Source organism: Loxodonta africana, chromosome 2 (assembly GCF_030014295.1).
Source record: "Loxodonta africana isolate mLoxAfr1 chromosome 2, mLoxAfr1.hap2, whole genome shotgun sequence".
Classification (NCBI taxonomy): domain Eukaryota; kingdom Metazoa; phylum Chordata; class Mammalia; order Proboscidea; family Elephantidae; genus Loxodonta; species Loxodonta africana.
In genome coordinates, this window is record NC_087343.1 from 231,216,216 (window position 1) to 231,236,607 (window position 20,392).

General features: G+C 39.1%; 1 protein-coding gene and 1 long non-coding RNA gene across 2 annotated transcripts in view; one reads left to right on the top strand and one right to left on the bottom strand.

The window, feature by feature from the left end:
• Nucleotides 1–12,988, top strand: part of LOC135230408 (uncharacterized) — a 34,185-nt gene extending 21,197 nt beyond the window's left edge. The window contains exon 2 of the long non-coding RNA XR_010321094.1: nt 1,073–12,988. This is a non-coding gene — a long non-coding RNA (uncharacterized LOC135230408). The remainder of the gene's footprint in view (nt 1–1,072) is intronic.
• The window catches only part of LOC100658060 (olfactory receptor 2G3-like), a 36,133-nt gene continuing 28,723 nt past the window's right edge, over nt 12,983–20,392 (bottom strand). The window contains exon 3 of the mRNA XM_023540329.2: nt 12,983–15,443. Coding sequence (XP_023396097.1) covers nt 14,554–15,443 — 890 coding nt within the window. The 3' untranslated portion in view covers nt 12,983–14,553. The remainder of the gene's footprint in view (nt 15,444–20,392) is intronic.

Genomic DNA, 20,392 nt, shown 5'->3' on the forward strand with positions numbered 1-20,392 from the left:
GGGAGGAGAAAAACTCAGACTTCCTATTTCTAATGAGGGACCATCAGCTGGCCGTACCGTTGCTGTCTATGTGATGCAATATGCTGACTCAGCTCACCACATGTTGGAAATCTTGATCTACTGTGATGCAACTACTGCTTCCTAATAAACTGTCACTGATGGTGTGAACAAACATTGTTATAGTCATATTTGCAAACAGGAAGCAAACACAGAAGAGCAAACCCACCACTACTACCAGCCTTCAACACACTTGCCTTTCTCTCCCCTTGTGGGTGAAGAAAGAAACCCTGGTGGCACAGTAGTTAAGCACTTGGCTGCTAACCAAAAGTTGGCAGTTCGAAACCACCAGCCTCTCTACAGGAGAAAGATATGTCAATCTGCTTCTGTAATGCTTACATCATAGGAAACTCTATGGGGCAGTTCTAGTCTGTCCTCTAAGTTCATTACGAGTTGGAATTCAATCCACAGCAACAGGTTTGTTTGTTTCTTTTTTGGTGGATGAAAACTAGTAAGGAACCAGCCCCAGCCTCATAAAGGAGCTGATATAAGTGTAGGTTTGAAGCTGAGAGACACAGACTTAATAACTGGCACACATCAATAACATATCACACAACTCTTTGCGTTACAAAAGAAATCCAAAATACAAAGTTCTAATTAAGGAGACAAACATGTGGCCAGCTTATTGATTTTACTCCATATTCTTTCCACTTTCTCCTGAGAATTAACACCATGTCTGATCAGAATAATGATAAGGAGAAAATACGAGTGCTCATTCACAAAATATCCTAAAGAAAAAAATAAAACAGCTACAGACTTATGATTAAAGATATTCTCCCTGCACTGACTACAATGGAATTTATTTATTATTATTTTTTTAAAATAATTTTTATTGTGCTTTAAGTGAAAGTTTACAGATCAAGTCAGTCTCTCACACAAAAGCCCAAATACACCTTGGTACTCACTCCCAATCACTCTTCCCCTAATGAGACAGTCTGCTCTCTCCCTCCACTATCTCTTTTCGTGTCTTTTTCGCCAGCTTCTAACCCCCTCCACCCTCTCATCTCCCCTCCAGGCAAGAGATGCCAACATAGTCTCAAGGGTCCACCTGATCCAAGAAGCTCACTCCTCAACAACATCCCTCTCCAGCCCATTATCCAGTCCAATCCATGTCTGAAGAGTTGGCTTCGGGAATGGTTCCTGTCCTGGGGCAACAGAAGGTCTGGGGGCCATGACCACCGGGGTCCTTCCGGTCTCCTGCACACCATTAAGTCTGGTTTTATGAGAATTTGGGGTCTGCATCCCACTGCTCTCCTGCTCCCTCAGGGGTTCTCTGTTGTGTTCCCTGTCAGGGCAGTCATCAATTGTAGCCGGGCACCATCTAGTTCTTCTGGTCTCAGGATGATGTAGTCTCTGGTTCATGTGGCCCTTTCTGTCTCTTGGGCTCATAATCGCCTTGTGTCCTTGGTGTTCTTCATTCTCCTTTGATCCAGGTGGGTTGAGACCTATTGATGCATCTTAGATGGCTGCTTGCTAGTGTTTAAGACCCCAGATGCCACTCTTCAAAGTGGGATGCAGACTGTTTTGTTAATAGATTTTATTATGCCAATTGACTTAGATGTCCCCTGAAACCATGGTCCCCAGACCCCTGCCCCTGCTACGCTGGCCTTCGAAGCATGGAATTTATTTTTAATTAAACATTTTTATTTTCAGATAACTGTAGATTTATTATGTAGCTATAAGAAATAATACAAAGATCCTTTACTTAGTTTTCCCAGTGGTAACATCTTGCAAAACTGTGGAACATGTCTCAACCAGGAAGTTGACACATAATAAATAAAAGACAAAATATAGAAAACTTCCATCACCACCAAATCCCTCGTTGCCTTTTCTAGTCACACCACTTTCTTTGCAACCCCCCAATTAAGCCCTGGCAGTAACTCATCTATTCTCTGTTTCTATATTTTTGTCAATTGAAAATCTGATATAATTGAGATTACACAATACGTAGTCTTTTGGAATTGACTGTTTTTTGCTGAGTATAATCCTCTGGAGATTCATCCACAGTTGTGGCTTGTACCAATAACAACATTTTCCTTTTGATTACCAAAGAGCATTAAATGATATTGATGTACCACAGTGTTATGGATTGAATTGTGTTCTCCAAAAAGAGATTTCAAAATCTTAACCCCTGTTCCTAGGGGTTAAGAAGAAGCCCTGGTGGAGCAGTGGTTAAGCGCTTGGCTGCTAACCGAAAGGTTGACGGTTCAAACACACCAGCCACTCTGTTGGAGAAAGATGTGGCAGTCTGCTTCCGTAAAGATTATAGCCTTGGAAACCCTTTGGCACAATTCTACTCCATCCTATGGGGCCCCTATGAGTCAGAATTGACTCAAAGGTAGTGTTTTTTTTTTTTTTTTGTACCGGTGACTGTGACCTTGTTTGAAGGGTCTTTCTTTGAAGATATTGTAAGTTAAGTCATACCAGAGTAGGGTGTGTCCTACTCCTAATCCCTTTTGAGTGGTGTCTTATAACAGGAGAGAACAGACACAGAGAGAGGCATACATGGGGGAAGACACCACTTGAAGACGCAGCCATAAGCAATAAAGGAACTCCAAAGATTGCCAGAAGAACCAGAAGCTAGGGAAAACTCATGGAACAGCTGCTCCCTCAAAATCCGCAGAAGGAATTGCCAAGGCCAGTACTTCAAATTCAACTTCTAGTTTCCTGAACTGTGTATAAATAAATTTCTGTTCTTTGAAATCACCCACTTTGTGGTATTATTATTATCATTATTTTTGTGGCAGCCCTGGGAAACTGTGACAGCATTTGGTATGGGGTGTTGCTCTAAAAAGTACCTAAAAATGTGGAAGTGGCTTTGTAATTGGTTATAGGGTACAGGCTAGAATTGTTTTGAGGTACTTTGACGGGGAAAACCTAGATTGCCAATCTCTCCCACTTAACCTGATCTTCCTGCAGTCAACGGCAAGCCCTATATCCAATTTCCCGGGCAATCCAGTTTCTTTTTTGGGCCTTCTATTCTGTTTCAATGGTCTATTTGTCTATTTTTTCAACAAAATCACCAGATCTTTATAATAAATTTAATACTTGATAAGTAGAGCCCTTTGGGCTAATTTATCTTCCTTAAAACAATTCCTTATTTTTTTTTTCCATCCATATTCCTTGTCACTTTTTACCACATGCTATGATTTTTAAAAAATATTCTTTTAGTGTTTCCTTCACCCCATAGAACATGTATTCCTTGAGGGTACAGATTATTTCTTTTTTCCCCATTTATACCTAGAGCAGTAACTAGGAGATGCAAATAATTGTTGCATGTGTGAATGAATTTAGGTCCTAGCCAGCCACTTTTCAGCTGTAGGGTCAAAGACACCTTAAGGATCATTCTTCAGTTTATCTCTATTTTCCATTTGTGAAACATGGCTAGTAATAGTAGCTGCTTCACCAGTTATTTTTAAGTGAGATAATTCATATAAAGTGCTTAATAAACTACTTGTTATGTAGTATGTAATATAACTAGGAAAGAAAAATAAACATAACATGAAGCCCCTAGAAATCAGAAAGGGAAGGAAATTCGTAATAAATAGGATAATTAGTAACTAGAAGTTTGCAGCACAAGGAAACAGTCTGTAACTAAACCTTCAGGTGGGTAGTTTTACAATCTTTACTTCAAAAAAAAAATCATTAAGGAATATAGGTTTTTGAATCTCTGTTTTTACACAGATGAGAGAGAGTATGATTTAGAGGCAGGAGACTGAGGGGGGAGGTGGTCACTACCCCTACTGTGACAGTGTTTCTCAAAGAGGACCAGAGGACTCCTTTCCCAGACCCCATAAAGCTTTTATTTGAAATGCTGCCTCCTGACTCAATGCCAGAGCAATAAACCCAAAGATGATGAGGGTGGAACCCAGGAATCTGCTCATTTAACAGTCTCCCTGAACGTTTCTCAGACACCCTAAATACCCGTAGGCTTTAAGCAGAGGAAAGGACTTGCTCAAGGCCCCATAGAGGTTAGTGGAAGACAGAGCAGGTGAATCAGGTCACAGGGGAAGATAAGGGAAGATATCCCAATGGAAAAGGGGGAAAAGTATCTGAAGAAAGTAAAATAGGGCAAATAAAATGTAGAAGATAAGCAAGTGCAGGGCCTTTGTAGAGAATAGTGAGACCAACGCTAATAAAGTGCACATTTCATTATAGATCAAGGTTGGAAAAAGAGGAAAGTAGTGGAAGAACTTAGAAAAACATACTTTCAGCTAATTCGGTTTAGATGATTGACTAAATTTTCATGTATACAATTCATCCTCATAGTCGTCCACAGTCACACTCATTGTTAGCCGGACTTCCCCAAATGATGTCATCAACTCATGAAAACGCAATGGCTTAAAGCAGTCTATTTTTGGAAAAAATATCACGTTGATAGCTTGCCAAATTATTTCCATAAAAAAGGGGGGGGGAATATAATCCTAAGTAAAAATGTATCTATATAAAAAAAAAAAAAAAACAGAAGATAAAATGTCAAGACTGTATATATCTTGAGGAAACACCTGATGCCAGATAATACCCTAAAATATTTTGCAATGTATTCTTTCACTCTCAGTGATTCCCAATGTTCCTAGAGCTCTTCCCACTGAGGTCAACCAGCCATTGCTTCAGTGGTGAAAGAAGCCAATCTTAACCTTGAGAACTATCTTTAAACACACAAGTGGAGGCTATGGTCATGATTATTGTGGGCCAGGGATTCAGGCAGGGCTTGACTAAGTGATTCTTAAGCTCCATGTGGTATCTGCTGATGTTGATCCCTGGCTGGGCTTAACTGGCGCTTGGGCTGAGCCTGGGCTGGACACTCCATGGGGCCTCTCTCTCCGTGTGGATCTATCCTCCAGAGTCCCTCTGTATGCTTGCCAGGGCTACCTCAGAATCACAAGAAGAATGTTTGGTGCAAGTAAGGGGAAGCTGACAGTTTCTTTAAAGGTTAAGTGTCATATTCCCCACATTGTGGTGGTTAATTCATGGCAGACATCAGCCCAGATTCAAGAGGAAAAGGAATAAAAATACCACTCAACGGGAGATTGAGAGAGATTCTGCAGCCACCTTAACATACACTTTGGATCAAAACCCTGGGACAGAAGAAAGAGACCAGGAGAGTTGAGATGATGAGAAGTGCCTGCCTCCATCCCCATCTCTCTGAGTTTGGAAATTTAAGACTTGAGAAGTTGTGTGTCTCATTTCCTGATGGAGGGAATGAGGGGCAACTTCATCAAGTACTCTGTGCCAACTTGTGGAGACTGTTAAAGAAAAGACATGTTGGTATGTGCAAAAGAGAAGGTCAACTATAGAAAAGTGAAAATTACATTTCTGGCAAAATGCATTATGGTCTGGGAGAGAAATTTAAATATATTAAATGTTTGGGTAGCAGGCAAAATTGTTTTTCTTTATCCCAAGTAACTGATATGAAACTAATTTCTGTAAGTCCTCAGAGGCAGCAGACACCATTATGACATGGAGATCAGAGTAGCCGAAGGTGAATGGACCATTGATATGAGCAGGGAATTGGGGTAGTGGAGGACCATCATTCTGGTGGGAGCACTTGCATGTGGATATGCTTGGAAAGATTGATGTTAGCACGTTCTGTGCCTGGAGGAGAGGTCACAAACATATACAAATATTTTAGAGTCAGAGTAAAAAAATAGAGGCAAGATAAGACCTGGAAAAACTGGAGGAGAAAACAATCAAGATGATAATAAATTTCAATATCTTGGAGCTGACAGTTTCTTTAAACTAATTAATTATTGTAGATAAAGATAGTTTATAGGTACATCTTTAAATTTTTGGGTTAATATCCCTAATTGTTCATCTATTCACAGAATGTTTGCTAAGGGACTACACTTTACCAGTATGTGCAAGGCAGTGAGGCTACATGAAAGGTAAAAATTATTTATTTATTGAGTTTTGTCAATAAGCAAGTAGGTGTCTTAAAAGGCAAAGACACAAGAAGTGTTAAGAAGTAAATTTATTTGGCAATATCTGTTGGAAACCATTTTAGCTAAATGGTCAGAGAAAACCTCTCTGAAGAGGTAAGATTTGAGCTGAGCTAGAAATACTGGGAAGAGCTAGCATCGTGAGAAGCCAGGAGTGAGTCCTTTACAATTAAAGAATAAGGGCCATGGGCTATAACGCAGACCTCGCACTTCCCAAAGCCGGAGCAAAGAGGAAACTATAGTCAGTTACAGACTCAAAAGTCACAAGCTAGGACCAAACTAAATGCTCGAGGGATACACAGCTTTCCCAAGCAGGGAAAAAGCGTTCCCGTGACTCTGTAGAGTGGGAATTGTGAGTGGTAAGAATATATCATCTTCACATCAGAATACAGTGGAAAGAAGCTTCGCATGGATGGTTTCTTAGAAACAGACACTGACCCAGCAGGAGCTGTCATAAAACAGGGTTATTTAAAGATACGTAGGGCCTAGCCCACCCAATGGCATCAGATAGAGTGTATCATAAACACATTTCTTTTTGATTCCATTGCACTAGGATTTTAAGTCACTTCGAGGTATGCTGAAATGACTGAAGTGAGACGCCTGCCTCATTTAATTGAAAGTCTCATATAAATAAATGACATCCTTTCTACTCAAAGGAGGGAAGAGCAGCCTGTGTATTTCCGCTATTCAAAGTTAAGGTTCTCAGCATTTTCAGAAGCCTGAGAAATCCGAATCTCAGATTTAATGGCCACAGCAAGTTCTTATGTGCTGGGAGTTTCTGATGGAAGGGATTTACCACTGTGTGCCAATGTCTAGGGTAAATGTTTGTAAGAGAATAAATAAAACAGATAATCTCACATAAGGATGAAAACTAAAAAAATCAAGAAGTAGGTGAATAAAAGAGTAAAATGATAAGATGAATTTTTTTAAATTACTAAATATTAATAACGACTAAAAACTGTGTCAGGTATGGTTGGGTGATACAAAAAAATTGAAAAATGTTGACAATCCAAGTACTTAAAATATGGTCTGGAGAGAAATTTAAACATATTAAAGGGTTAGATAGCAGGCAAAATTGCATTTTTCTTTATTCCAAGTATATGATAAGAAGCTAGTTTCTGTAAGTCCTCAGAGGCAGCAGACACCATGATGACATGGGGATCAGAGTATCCAGAAAGTGGATGGACCATTGATATGAGCAGGGAATTGGGGTAGTGGAGGACCATCATTCTCGTGGGAGCACTTGTATGTGGACATGTTTGGAGAGACAGATGTCAGCAGATTCTGTGCGTGGAGGAGAGGTCTCAAGTTGGGGACTAAATGGAGATCATTGAATTTTGTTGGCCGAAAATGAGGAACCTAATTTTGATTGTTCAACTAATTATTTTAAATTTACATTATGGGAAGGCAGCCTGTAATAGGAGACTCTGGCCAAAAAGAAGGATGAATAAATGAATTTTTTTTTTAGAGGGGATACTGAAGCATCCCACCATGATGGATGATGGACCTGGACTGCAGTGTGAATGAGGAGTGGAAAATAAGAAGGCAGGGGACACTGCCGACAGCAGAAAAGAAAGTCTGGGAATGGACTTAGTGTAGATGAGCTGCAGGGAGCAGGAGGAGGGCATTCTCGACTTCATGATGTCCCCTGTGCTATTACTCTATAACATAGCATCTATAATGTCCAACAAAGATATTTCTCGGCTCCCCAAAGTGGGCAATTTCCAGAGTCTACATGAGACATCGTCCTAACCTCAATTGACACCCTTTGCTATTACTCTGCTGTTTCTTCAGCGTGCCCTAAGAGTTTAGCTGAACTCATGATTCTTCTCCACCACCTCTATTACTTTCTTTAATATGGGCCTTGATTAATGTTTTCCATGAACTAATAGATGGCACAGTGGTTAAGGGCTCGGCTGCTAACCAAAAGGTAAGCAGTTTGAATCCACCAGCCGCTTCTTGGAAACCCTATGGGGCAGTTTTTCGCCATCCTATGGGGTCACTATGAGCCAGAACTGACTCAATGGCAGTGGTTTTTTTAGTAAGACTTAACCAAATTGAAAGATTTGTAATAGTTGTTAGATGCCATTGAGTTGGTTCTGACTCATAGCAAACCTATGTACAGCAGAATGACACACCGCCTGGTCCTGAGCCATCTTAACAACCATTGCTATGCTTGAGCCCATTGTTGCAGCCACTGTGTCAATCCATCTCATTGATGGTCTTCCTCTCTTGTGCTGACCCTCATTTTACCAAGCATAATGTCCTTCTCCAGGGACTGGTCCCTGCTGATAACATGTCCAAAGTATGTGAGACAAAGTCTCACCATCCCGACTTCTAAGAGCATTCTGGCTGCACTTATTCCAAGACAGGTTTGTTTATTCTTCTGGCAGCCCATGGTGTATCCAATATTCTTTGCCAGCACCACAATTCAAAGGCATCAATTCTTCTTCAGTCTTCCTTATTCATTGTCCAATTTTCACATGCATATGAGGCAATGAAAATATCATGGCTTCGGTCAGGTTCGCCTTAGTCCTCAAAGTAACATCTTTGCTTTTTAACACTTTAAAGAGATCTTTTGCAGCAGATCTGCCCAGCCTTTGATTTCTTGACTGCTGTTTCCATGGACGTTGACTGTGGATCCCAGTAAAATGAAATGCTTGAAAAAGTCAATATTTTCTCCATTTATCACGATGTATGTATGTAAGTACCACAGTGTGTTTATCCATTCATCTGTTGATGAGCACTGTGGTTGTTTCCATCTTTATGCTATTGTGATTAACACCGCAATGAACATGGGTGTGCATATGTCTGTGTCATGGCTCTGATCTCTCTAGGATATATACCTACGAGTGGGATTGCTGAATCATGTGATATTATTATTCATAGCTTTCTGAATAAGCATGTAGCGTTCTCCATAGTGGTTTTACCAGTTTACACTCCCACCAGCAGTGTATGAGTTTCAATCTACCTGAAGCCTCTCCAGCATTTGCTGTTTTCTGTGTTTTTGATCAGTGCCATCATAGCTGGTGTGAGATGGTATCTCATTGTAGTTTTAATTTGCCTTTCTCTAATGGCTAATGACCTTGAGGATTTCTTCACGTACTTATTGGTCTACTGAATGCCTTCTTTGGTGAAGTGTCTGTCCATGCCCTTTGCCCATTTTTAAATTGGATTCTTTGTCTTTCATTGTTGAAGTGTTGGAGTTTTCTATAAATTTTAGAGATTAGACCCTTGTCAGATATGTCATTGCCAAAAATTTTTTCCCAGTCTGGGGGTACTCTTTTTACTCTTCTGGAAAACTCTTTCGATGAGCATAAGTATTTGATTTTTTAGGAGGTCTAGTCATTTAGTTTATCTTCTGCAGTTTGTGCATTTTTAGTTATGCTTAATAGTCTAGTTTTGCCATAAATTAGGGCCCCTATGTTTGTCCCTATTTTTTCTTCTGTGATCCTTATAGTTTTAAGTTTTACAATTTGGTCTTTGATCTACCTTGAGTCAGTTTTTGTGTAGGGTGTGAGGTATGGATCCTGTTTCATTTTTCTGCAAACGGATATCCAGCTTTGCCAGCAGCCATTTGTTAAAGAGACTATCTCTTCCGCATTTGATGGATTTCGACCATTTGTTGAAGATCACCTGTCCATACGTGATGGATTTATTTCTGGGTTGTCAATTCTGTTCCATTTGTCTATGTGTCTATTGTTGTACCAGTACCAGGCTGTTTGACTATCGTGGCTGTATCAGAAAGTGTGAGACCTCCTAGTTTGCTCTTCTTCAGTAATGCTTTATTTTTCCAGGGCCTCTTTCATTTCCGTATAAAGTTGGTGATTATTTTTTCCATCTCACTAAAGAATGTTCTTGGAATTTGGGTTGGGATTGCCTTACATCTGTAGATTGCTTTAGGTGATAGCGACCTTTTCACAATGTTAAGTCTTCTTATACTTGAGCGTGGTATGTTTTTCCATTTATGTAAGTCTCTTTTGGTTTCCTGCAGTAGTGTTTTGTACTTTTCTGTGTATAAATCTTTTACATCTCTAGTTAGGTTTATTCCCAGGTATTTTATCTTTTGATGCCCATTGTAAGTGGTGTTGTTTTCTTGATTTCCTTTTTGGAGTTCTCTGTATTAGTGTAGAGGAATCCAACTGATTTCTGTATGTTGATCTTGCACCCTGCCACTTTGCCAAATCTGACTATTAGTTCCAGTAGTTTTCTTGGGGAGTCTCTTGGGATTTTCCATGTATAGGATCATGTCATCTGCATATAAGATAGTTTAACTTCTTTCTTACCAATTTGGATGTCTTTTATTTCCCTTTCTTTCCTTATTGCTCTAGCTAGGACTTCCAGTACAATATTGAATAAAATTCGTGGTAAACTGCATCCTTGTTTGGTTCCCATTCTCAAGGCGAATGCTTTTAGTCTCTCTCAGGTGAGAATAATGTTGGCTGTTGGTTTTGTATATATGCCTTTAATTATGTTGAAGAATTTCCTTTCTATTCCTATTTTGCTGAGAGTTTTCATCAGGAATGGGTGTTGGATTTTATCAAATCCCTTTCCACTTCAATTGAGATGATCATGTGATTCATTTCTTTGTTTTACTTATGTGGTGTATTATGTAGATTGATTTTCTAATATTGAACCATCCTTGCATACCTGGTATGAATCCCACTTGGTGGTGATTTTTTTTTTTTTTTTTTGATGTGCTGTATAAGATCTATTGGCTAGAATTTTGTTCAGAAATTTTCCACCTGTATTCATGAGGAATACAGGTCTGTAATTTTCTTTTTTTTTTGTCACATGGTTGCCTGGCTTCAGTATCAGGGTTACTTTGGCTTCATAGAATGAATTCTTGACTATTCCTTCCTTTTCTATACTCTGAAATAGTTTGAATAGTGTTTGTATGAGCTTTTCTCTGAATGTTTGATAGAATTCTTCAGTGAAGATGTCTGGGCCAGAGCTTTTTTGACTGGAATTTTTTTTTTTTTTTAATTATCTCTTCAATCTCTTCTTTTGTTATAGGTCTGATATTATTTATTGCATTTTGGTTTTATTTAAGGTTTCCCTGGCTACACTAAAATTTCAATTTTCTGAGTCTTTCTGTTGTTTCCCAAGAAGTCTTTTGCTCATCTTTGCTCTGCTCTTTGAAAAACTGTCAGGGCATGGCACTGAGAAGACTTGCTCACTAAGTACCATTTTTTTTTCTTTCAGAAAATGTTTTCACAATTTCTAGGCACAGAAGTCAGGTAGCTTCTGTCCTGTCTCACCCTTCATTCTAAAATAAAATAATTTCTGAAATTCCAAAAGGCTGCATGAGAGGTATTACATTAAAAAAAAAAAAAACAGAAACTGGAAAAAACATTTTTGAGAGATGCTTATGCTTCACCTATCATGTTCTTTTTAGGAGCTAATAACCCAGAAGCAGACTACCAGTTCTTTTTCCCATACCCCTTTACACAATCAACTTTTTCCCATCCCCCTTTGCACAATCACACTTCTTCCAGGGGAATTATTTCTGGATTAAGGCTTCTTATTTGAAGGCATTGCTACATCTCTGTGGGCAAGACTTTGGCTTCATTACCTTGAAAACATCTGGAAAGATCAATTATCAGAAAAAAAATCACAGTTGGTAAAATAGAGGTCAGCAAAAAATGAGGAAAACTCTTAGTGAGATAGAATGACACAATGCTACAACAATGGACTCAAACACATCGATAATCATGAAGATGGAGTAGGACTGGGTAATGTTTTGCTCTGTTATACATATACATTTTTTTCATCCATCCCGAGTACTACTGATACTAAGAAGGATTGTTCTGTGGGGCAAAATCACCACCAAATAAACTGGTAATTAAAAAAAATTATCATTTATGGCATGGAATCTCAAGAGTGTAGTTAACTTAGGTAGGAAATGAGGGGCAGCGGTGGTTCAGTGGTAGAATTCTCATCTTACATGTGGGAGGCCCAGATTCGATTCCCGGTCAATGCGCCTCATGTACAGCCACTGCCCATCTGTCAGTGGAGGTTTCTGTGTTGCCATGATTTCAGCAGAACTTCAAAACTAAAACAAACTAGGAGGAAAGGCCTGTTGATCTACTTCTGAAAAACAGCCAATGAAAGTTCTATAGATCACAACTTCCCAGTTCACAACCAATCATAAGGAAGGACAGGACTGGGCAGTGATTTGTTTCCTTGTGCATGGGGTCATTGCATATTGGGGGACAGCTCCATGGCAGCTAACAACCACACAACATGTAGGAAATATTGAAGGAAGCATCAGCTGATTTCATCCAGGTGATAGACTCAGGCCAAAGCTTCCTGCCTCTCCTTCATCCATCCATGTTTGTCAATCTACATCAGTTTGCCTGTCTTCTATTTCTCATCTTTTGGTGGTCAACTTCTATTTTAGTATTAGAATCCAGTCTTTAGAAAGAAGTCACAGAGATTCATATTTATCATGCTTGTTTAATCAAAAAGAAATAAAGCAAAGGTTTTCAGATGAAAAGTATATTTGATTACTTTTATTATGATTTCCAATGACTTCTTTTTTATATAAGCAGTCATCTTGTGAGTTTTAAGAAAGTGTCGCACAGACCCAGAGTATATGAGTTTCCGGATCAACAGAGTTGAGATTTACACTCAAGAATGAAGTATGTTGCTAGCAAGCTACTGCCATTATCTTTAGTGGCCAGCTGGCTTTACTCTTTAATATCTCCCATTATAAATCACTATTCACTAGTTCATAAATTTCTTTCTCAGAAACGAGCCTCTCTTCTTGACAGAGATCTCCCGAGAGTATCTCTGGGAGGCTCTTGCTTAATTTCCCATTAAAGGTTCTGAGGTGCCTTAACACTTAACTTTAATGCTTTTCCTCTTTCTTGGAAAACAAGTTAAAGTTAATAACTGTGATGACAAAGTAATTTACAGCAAGAGTGTGCCGTTCTCTCTCCCCATCCTAAAAAAAAAAAAAAACCAAAAACCATTGCCCTTGACTCATGGTGACCCTATAGGATGGAGTAGAACTGCCCCACAGGGTTTTCAAGGAGCAGCTGGTGGATTTGGACCACCAACCTTTTGGTTAGCAGCTGAATGCTTAACCACTGTGTCACCAGGGCTCCTCAGAAAGAAAAAATTAAAAGGTTACAACAAATGGTACAGTTTATGTTTTCAGAATTTCTAAAAAAAGTTCCTGCTTAATGTTTAATATATTAAAGATAAGAGACAAACCTGTCCATTAGACCTGATTCGAATGAGCTAATGGAGTTCTGACTGTATATCATCCTGGAAAGTCATCTCTGATCTAAGGAAGTTTAAAGGAGAGTTCAGGGCCATTACCTCTTTGAAGCAGATATTTCATTTTGAGGAAAGCATTGTCTCCATCCCTAAAATGTTGGGCCGAGGAATCTATTTCTGCAGATGTATGAAAAAAGGAAGACAGCTCACAAAGAAGATGGTTGAAGATAATTTTGGTAATATCTGCTCTTAAATAGTATTACTGGGTAAAGAATAAAGTGTCAGTATAAAAGCCTGATTCATGTTTCTTAATGAACTAAAATCCCTACCTCTTTCTTTGTAACAAGAGATCAAAAGTAGACATCATCTAACAAAGGGAGTCACCCATGGTTTTAGCCGGTGCATAAAACAAATCCAAAAGTAACATTCCGTGTTTCCTGTTCACATCACCTTTGTACTTATTTACCCCTTAGTTTAAACCTCAGTTCAAGCACAGGGCCACATTATAGTTTTAAGTATTTAGAGCTTAATATTTATTGATCAGTATCCTAAGGAAGAGAGATTCCCTGAATGTTTAAAAGCTTACAGTGAAATGCAGAAACTAGACAAATGCAGGTGATGATTCATACACATGGATGCAATATGAATGCATGTTGAATCATGTTTTATCCGTCCTACATTAATTGAAAGAAAATTAAATTATTTTTGTCTTGAAGGTGAAATTATTGTCTCAAACAAATGATCAAAAAGGAGTAGAGGGAATCGATGAAGTACGACTGTGGTAAAATGTAGGGTAGCCCGGTGTTTGAGGAAGGGAAGAGTTTGCGAGTGACTAAGAGCAAATAAACCAGGACAGGTTTAAAAGAAACTTGTGCAGGAGATGTGATAAATCCAATGCAAGTGTCCTTTAAAAATCTTGTTTTTTAAATCACATTTACTTGGAGAGTGCCAGGCAAGTAAGAGGAAACGTGAAAAAGATGGCGTCATTCATCCTCCCACAGAGGCGTGAACATTCCTGATTTTCCTGTCCACTGAAAACAGGGCATTTGGTAACAGTTGGGATACAATGGCTCTATCTGAGCTTTTAGAAGATAGCATTTTCTGATAAGATGAGTTTCCCTAAACATCAGGGTGGTTGATGAGATATGGGCATCCTTCCCTGAAGTTCTTGGGTATTCCTTTGGAAGCACCGAAGTAGCAGTACTCATTGAAAGTTTGCATGTGGCTGTTCTAAGAGGCAGGATTTTTATGACTTTTACACTTTTTAGGATTTTATCCCTCCGTGGAACTGTAGAATCCTCTTTAATGCCCTCTTCACATCCTTGTTTCTTCAGGTGTAGATAAGTGGATTCAGCAGTGGGGGGATAATACAGTAGATGAAGGACATGAATTTGGCCTGGGTGCTCTTGGCTGGTGGCTGGAGGTACAGGTAGGTGGCAGGCCCATAATACATGGTGACGACGACCATGTGGGAACTGCAGGTGCTGAAAACCTTGCGCCTTCCTTCAGCTGAAGATAACTTCAGCACAGCCCTGGCAATGAAGGCATAGGAGACCAGCACAAGAAATGGAGCTACCAGTGCAAAGGGGATGGCTCCCATGGATAAGGACAAGTCATTAGCAGTGGTGTCTTCACAGGCTAGCTTGATCAGAACAGGCACCTCACAGAAGAAGTGGTCTATGGTGTGGTGACCACAGCGGTGAAGTTGAAGGGTAAGGGTGGCTTGGAGCAGAGAATTGGCTAAGCCACTGGCCCAGGCGGCAGCTGCCAGCTGCACACACATCTGGGGACGCATGATGACAGTGTACTGGCGTGGCCGGCAGATAGCCACGTAGCGATCAAAGGCCATTGCTGCCAGCAGGATGCATTCAGTGCATCCCGTCCAGTGGATGAGGTAGGCCTGTGTGAAGCAGCTCCAGTAAGCAATCACCTTTTTTGTTCCCCAGAGGTTGACCAGCAGCTGGGGTACAATGGTGGTGGTGACACAGAGGTCCAGCACAGAAAGATTGTCTAGGAAGAAGTACATAGGAGTCTGAAGTCTAGGATCCAGCAGGGTGAGAAGGATGATGGAGCTGTTTCCCATCAGAGTCAGGATGTAGGAGACTAAGACCACTCCAAAGAGGGGCATCTCTAGCCACGGATGATCTGAGAAGCCCAACAAGATAAACGCATTTGGGAAACTCATATTTTCTCCTTCCATGACTGCTATCTTATGTACAGCTGCAATGAAAGAGACAAGATGTGGAGGATAAGCCTGACTTTTTTGCTTCAATCACTCCATGGCAGCATTTCCAACCTACAACATGCTGTTGAGATAATTTTCAAAATCATTAGAAGTTTTCACAAAAGAAGACTGATTTATATAAACACTGCCCCAGCAGTGGCCACTGAGCTGGAATGTCCTAGATATGATTAGATCTTCTATATGAATCCTAATCATTTAAGTATCTGTTTATATGAAGATCTCTCTCTCTCTCTCTATCTCATCTCTATTTCTCTCTCCCTTCCTCCCTCCCTCCCTCTCCTCTATCTACCTAGCTTCTCAAGTCTGACTGCCATAAAGTGGAGTGTTAAGCATGAAAAATCAGGAGTGGTCTGCTGAGTTTATGTCTCCATCACTTCGTTCTTGGCCAAGTCATTGAACTTCTCTGTGTTTCAATTTCCTGATTTTAAAATTAAGAATAATCTTATATGGATTTGTACAAATATTTGAAAATTTTAAATTAATTTTGTCTATCCACCTACCTATCAGTCATCTATCACATGGTGAGCTCTGTTTAAGTGTTAGAAAACCAAACCAAACCTGTTGCTGTTGAATCAATTCCAACTCCTAGTGGCCCTGTAGAACAGAGTAGCACTGCCCTAGAGGGTTAATAAGGCTGTAATCTTTACAGAAGCAATCTGCCACATATTTCTTCCATGGAGCTGCTGGTAAGTTTGAACCCCTGACCTTTTGGTTAGCAGCCAAGTGCATAGCCACTGCCCCACCAGGGCTTCTGTGTAAGTGTTAAGTCATCTATATCTAATTTACCACTGTATCTATATCTATCTAGTTGTCTCTCTTACTCCCTCCATCATCCTCTCCCCAGCTCTCTTTCATCTCTCCCTTCATTCATAAAATATATTGCCCTCATGTCATGATGAAAGGAACATGGGGTTCTTTGCATCTGGCACTCTCCTTTAGAGAATTCTTAAACAAAATGTTACTCAATGTTTCCTTTCAGTCTAGTTAGGCGAAGGATATTTGTATGCTCAGATAAACACATTAGAGGTTGGCAGTGCTATCACAGCAATGTAAAGGTCTGAACGCTATCTGTGGGGAGAAGATCAGCAAATGTTAGATTGTTCTATGCAATCCTGTCTTTCTTCGTTTTTCATGTAACTCCTTTCTTCCAAGTTTTTCAATGGTGCTTTTTTTCTCCTTACTCATTTGCTTTTATTCTTTTACGTCTTTATCCCTTATTTCACTCCCCCTTGCCTTTTCATCTCATATTCTATTTTCCTGTGCATTTGTCCACATTCTTTCCAAAACAGCACTGTTTCTTATCCTTAAACCTTAGGTTCTTGATTTTCAAGATGTATAAATTTCAAATCTCAAATTTCCTACCTCGTACAGGAGATTTCTTCCTTAGGGCCCCATCAATATCTCAAACTTAGCACATCCCAAACTTAGCTTACCACCACTTAGTGAAAAGGTAAGCATTTTCCACCAGTTCCTTTATTGTGTTAAATGAAATGATCATTGCTCTACTGTGCAGCAATTTTGAATTATCCCCTGAATAAGCCAGAAAGGCAGTTTACAGTTGTGCTGTAATTTAAAAGCCATGAATACCACACTGCTTGAATTCATTTCCCTTATTAGTCTGTTTGTACTTCTCATATTAACTCATTTTTATTCTGTCTGGCAAAATTTTGCCATGGTGGGTGATAATAAAGGAGTTGTCACATAACAGCTCATAACAACTGTATGTGCTACAGTTTTGTGGGTGTTTATCAGACTAATGACTTTTTAGAAAAAAAATTACTGACTTTTTTGGAAAGTTGACTGTTGAGAGGGACAGATTTTGGGTAGCTGAAAAGATTGCCTTTCCAGATGTCAAAGTCAGGTTGACCATCATTATTTACAACCTGAATTCATCTTCTTTTAATTGCAGTTTTATACTTTATATTTAAGAGGGAAATGTCTATCTACCCAAGTGGTGTTCTTCAATCTTAGTAAAGAACATTAAAACCGACAAAAGCTACTGCATGATTTTGTTTATTAGTTTTTCATTCTCCCAGCCCTAGGTTTTATTTTAGATATGATGAATTTGCTCTTTTATTTTTTCTGCTTGAACTGTGGGGTCTAGCTGAGATGGATTATAAATGGCCCTTCATCTCCACACATAGTTTTTTCATTTAAAACCTAACTGGCTGAGTAGCTAAATATAATCTTGTTTTTTTTAATTTCTTTGCTTCTTACACTTCTGTAGAAAATAAAGGTTTCCATGGACATTAACTAAGACAATGTCTCAAAGAAGCTTTTACCTTCCATGTTTAGAAGCAAAGACTGCTTGAACAAAATCGATTTTCCATAGACATAGCTAGACAATGTTTTGTAGACATTATCAGTGTCGCTATTTGACCATAGTACTGTTTTCACTATTGTTTGATATTCCCCATGTTCTTCCAGTTTTCCACATGAAAATCATTCTGATATAACTGGCAGGTTGACTTTTTCTAAATACCTCAGTGATTACCTTTATTGTCTGATTTCTCTATTTTCTGATTCATTCTTCTATCCTTTTAATCTCAATCTTTTGTCTTTTACTATACACCACAAAGTCTGGCTACACAGAAAATATTTTCATATGCCCTAAATTTTGAAGAACATTTTATTTCACAAATGGTAAGTGTGTACATGGTATACATGACCTGAATTCAATAAAACAAATACCATATACTTGGAAAAATAATTTCAGGGAGCCTGGGAAAAACAACATGATCCAAGGTTTTGGAAAAATAAAAAACAGTATCAATTTTACTTAAGCTTGAAGTGAAAGATAGAAAAATATGGAACAATTTTTTTTTGCTAAATACAGTCAATCTTCTTCAGAAAAGAGAGCAGTTTTAAACTGGGAGATTTCCCAGAGGGCATTTCAGTGCCATTCTGTTAAGCCACTCTAAGAATGAGCACCTTGCATTTTGACACGTGTAATTCTTTAGATTCATAGAAATTACAACATGACATGTTGAATTAACTTGCAAATGACTACACTCATGGACAGCTATTGTGGAACGAAGAAGTACCACCGGGTAACACGGGCAAATGTTATGCCAATTTTCAGAAGGAGAGAAGGCAGAATCCTGGGATTAAATATCGCTGAGCTTGATGATCAACAGTGGAAAAACCTTGAGAACACTGTTAAACAATTGGTTTGTCAACATGTTGCGCAAGTGTGATCGGTAGGAGCAAACGTAGGTTAATTCTAATAAAATATAAAAAAAATAGCACATTTGGGGAAATGAGGTTTTGCAGGTTGTTGATGAGGGAGTGGACGCTGCATACATTTGGTGGAGGGCGAAAGTACCATCTTCCTATCCAGACAGAACATATCTGAATCCATGTTTGGCCAGTCCTGGCCACAGTGACTTTGAGAACTTTGGGTGAGGAATGTCAGCATCTTCAGCCTCAGTCTTCTTTCATGAAAGTGAAAGAAATAATGTTTACCCTGAGCGTTTGGAGAGGGCTAAATGCCCCAGAAGCATGTGTGAGAAGAGTCTACTGTACAGAAGTAGACACTGGTACATAGAAGACATACTAAAACTGATGAATTCATCACTCTCAAAAGAATTATCTTTCTAAAAAATAATAATAAACAAAAACACAACAGCACATGAGGATCAGTGTGGTCACAGTCCAAATCCTGCTTCCTACACTAAACAGCTATAGTGTCCTTCACTATTAAGTGAGTATTCATATCCTCTTGTCTACACTGAGAATCATCACAATTTATACACTCATTGCATGTAATACATTGGTGCTAAATAAATGGTAGGCACATACTGTTAATGTAGAGGAAACTGAGCCACAGAGAATATATTAGGAAACCTGCAAGGGATGCAGAGCTATACCTCGATAAATTCACAGTTTGCACCCAGGCCCCGATCCTAAGCCTTTTAGTCCACTGTCATATAAAAGAAATACAAATCTAAGATGACTCAGAGTTGGCAGGGATAGACAATCCACATTATCTCAATAGGCAAGAGTCTCATTCTGAAGCAAGAAGGTCACATTTAATAGGGATAAATGGAAAGCCTAGGATTTTGCTTAAATTTAATTGCACAATTACAGGATGGAAAATTTGTTTGGGAAATTGTACCTGTGATACTATTCTGGAGGTTTTCTTTGATCAGAAGCTTGAAACAAATAGTTCAATGGAGAAATTATGAGGACATCTAATGGATTCTTTGTCTTCCTTAATAGAAATATAGCACAGACTATGAGAAGCTAAAAGTAAATGCATGTGGTGCTACTAGCCCGTGTCTGGTTCTTTGTTTAGGCAATATTTTAAAATTGGGTTATTGATCCACCGGAGTATCTGTTGGGGGATTGAGTTGGAGTCTGGAAAAGTGCTATTGGAGACCCTTTTTGAAGGATATGCTGCTATTGAAAATGATAATGTTACATAGAAATAATATTCCCTAAATGGGTTTTCTTTTGGAACAGAAAAAAAACACTCTGCGTGCTTTCAATGCAAGAACTACATCAAACATGGAAAAATTCTAGAGAGGCCCATTTTAGGAAAATAAAAATAATTTTCTCTCTGTAAGGATATTACAGGAAGTAAATTGCTTATGGCTGGATCACCAGCTTTTGTAATACCACAAAAAAGAAGACTTCTTCATGATATTCAAGAAGGAGTTAAATGACATACTGGGTAGCCCTATTGCCGTAATGTGAGACTGGTTATCTGTCACTATGATCATTCTGCCTCCAGAGTCACCCAAATTAACTCATTCTTGATGTTAATGTGCTTGAGTATCCTTCAAAAATTACAATCCTCATTTTGTCACTCCATTGTTTTAACATACTCAGAGACCCTCAAACACCAACATGTGGCACCCTACCTCATCTCTGATCTGGTCTCTGTTGTCTCACTTTTCCTTTCCCCAATCTCACCCTCTCA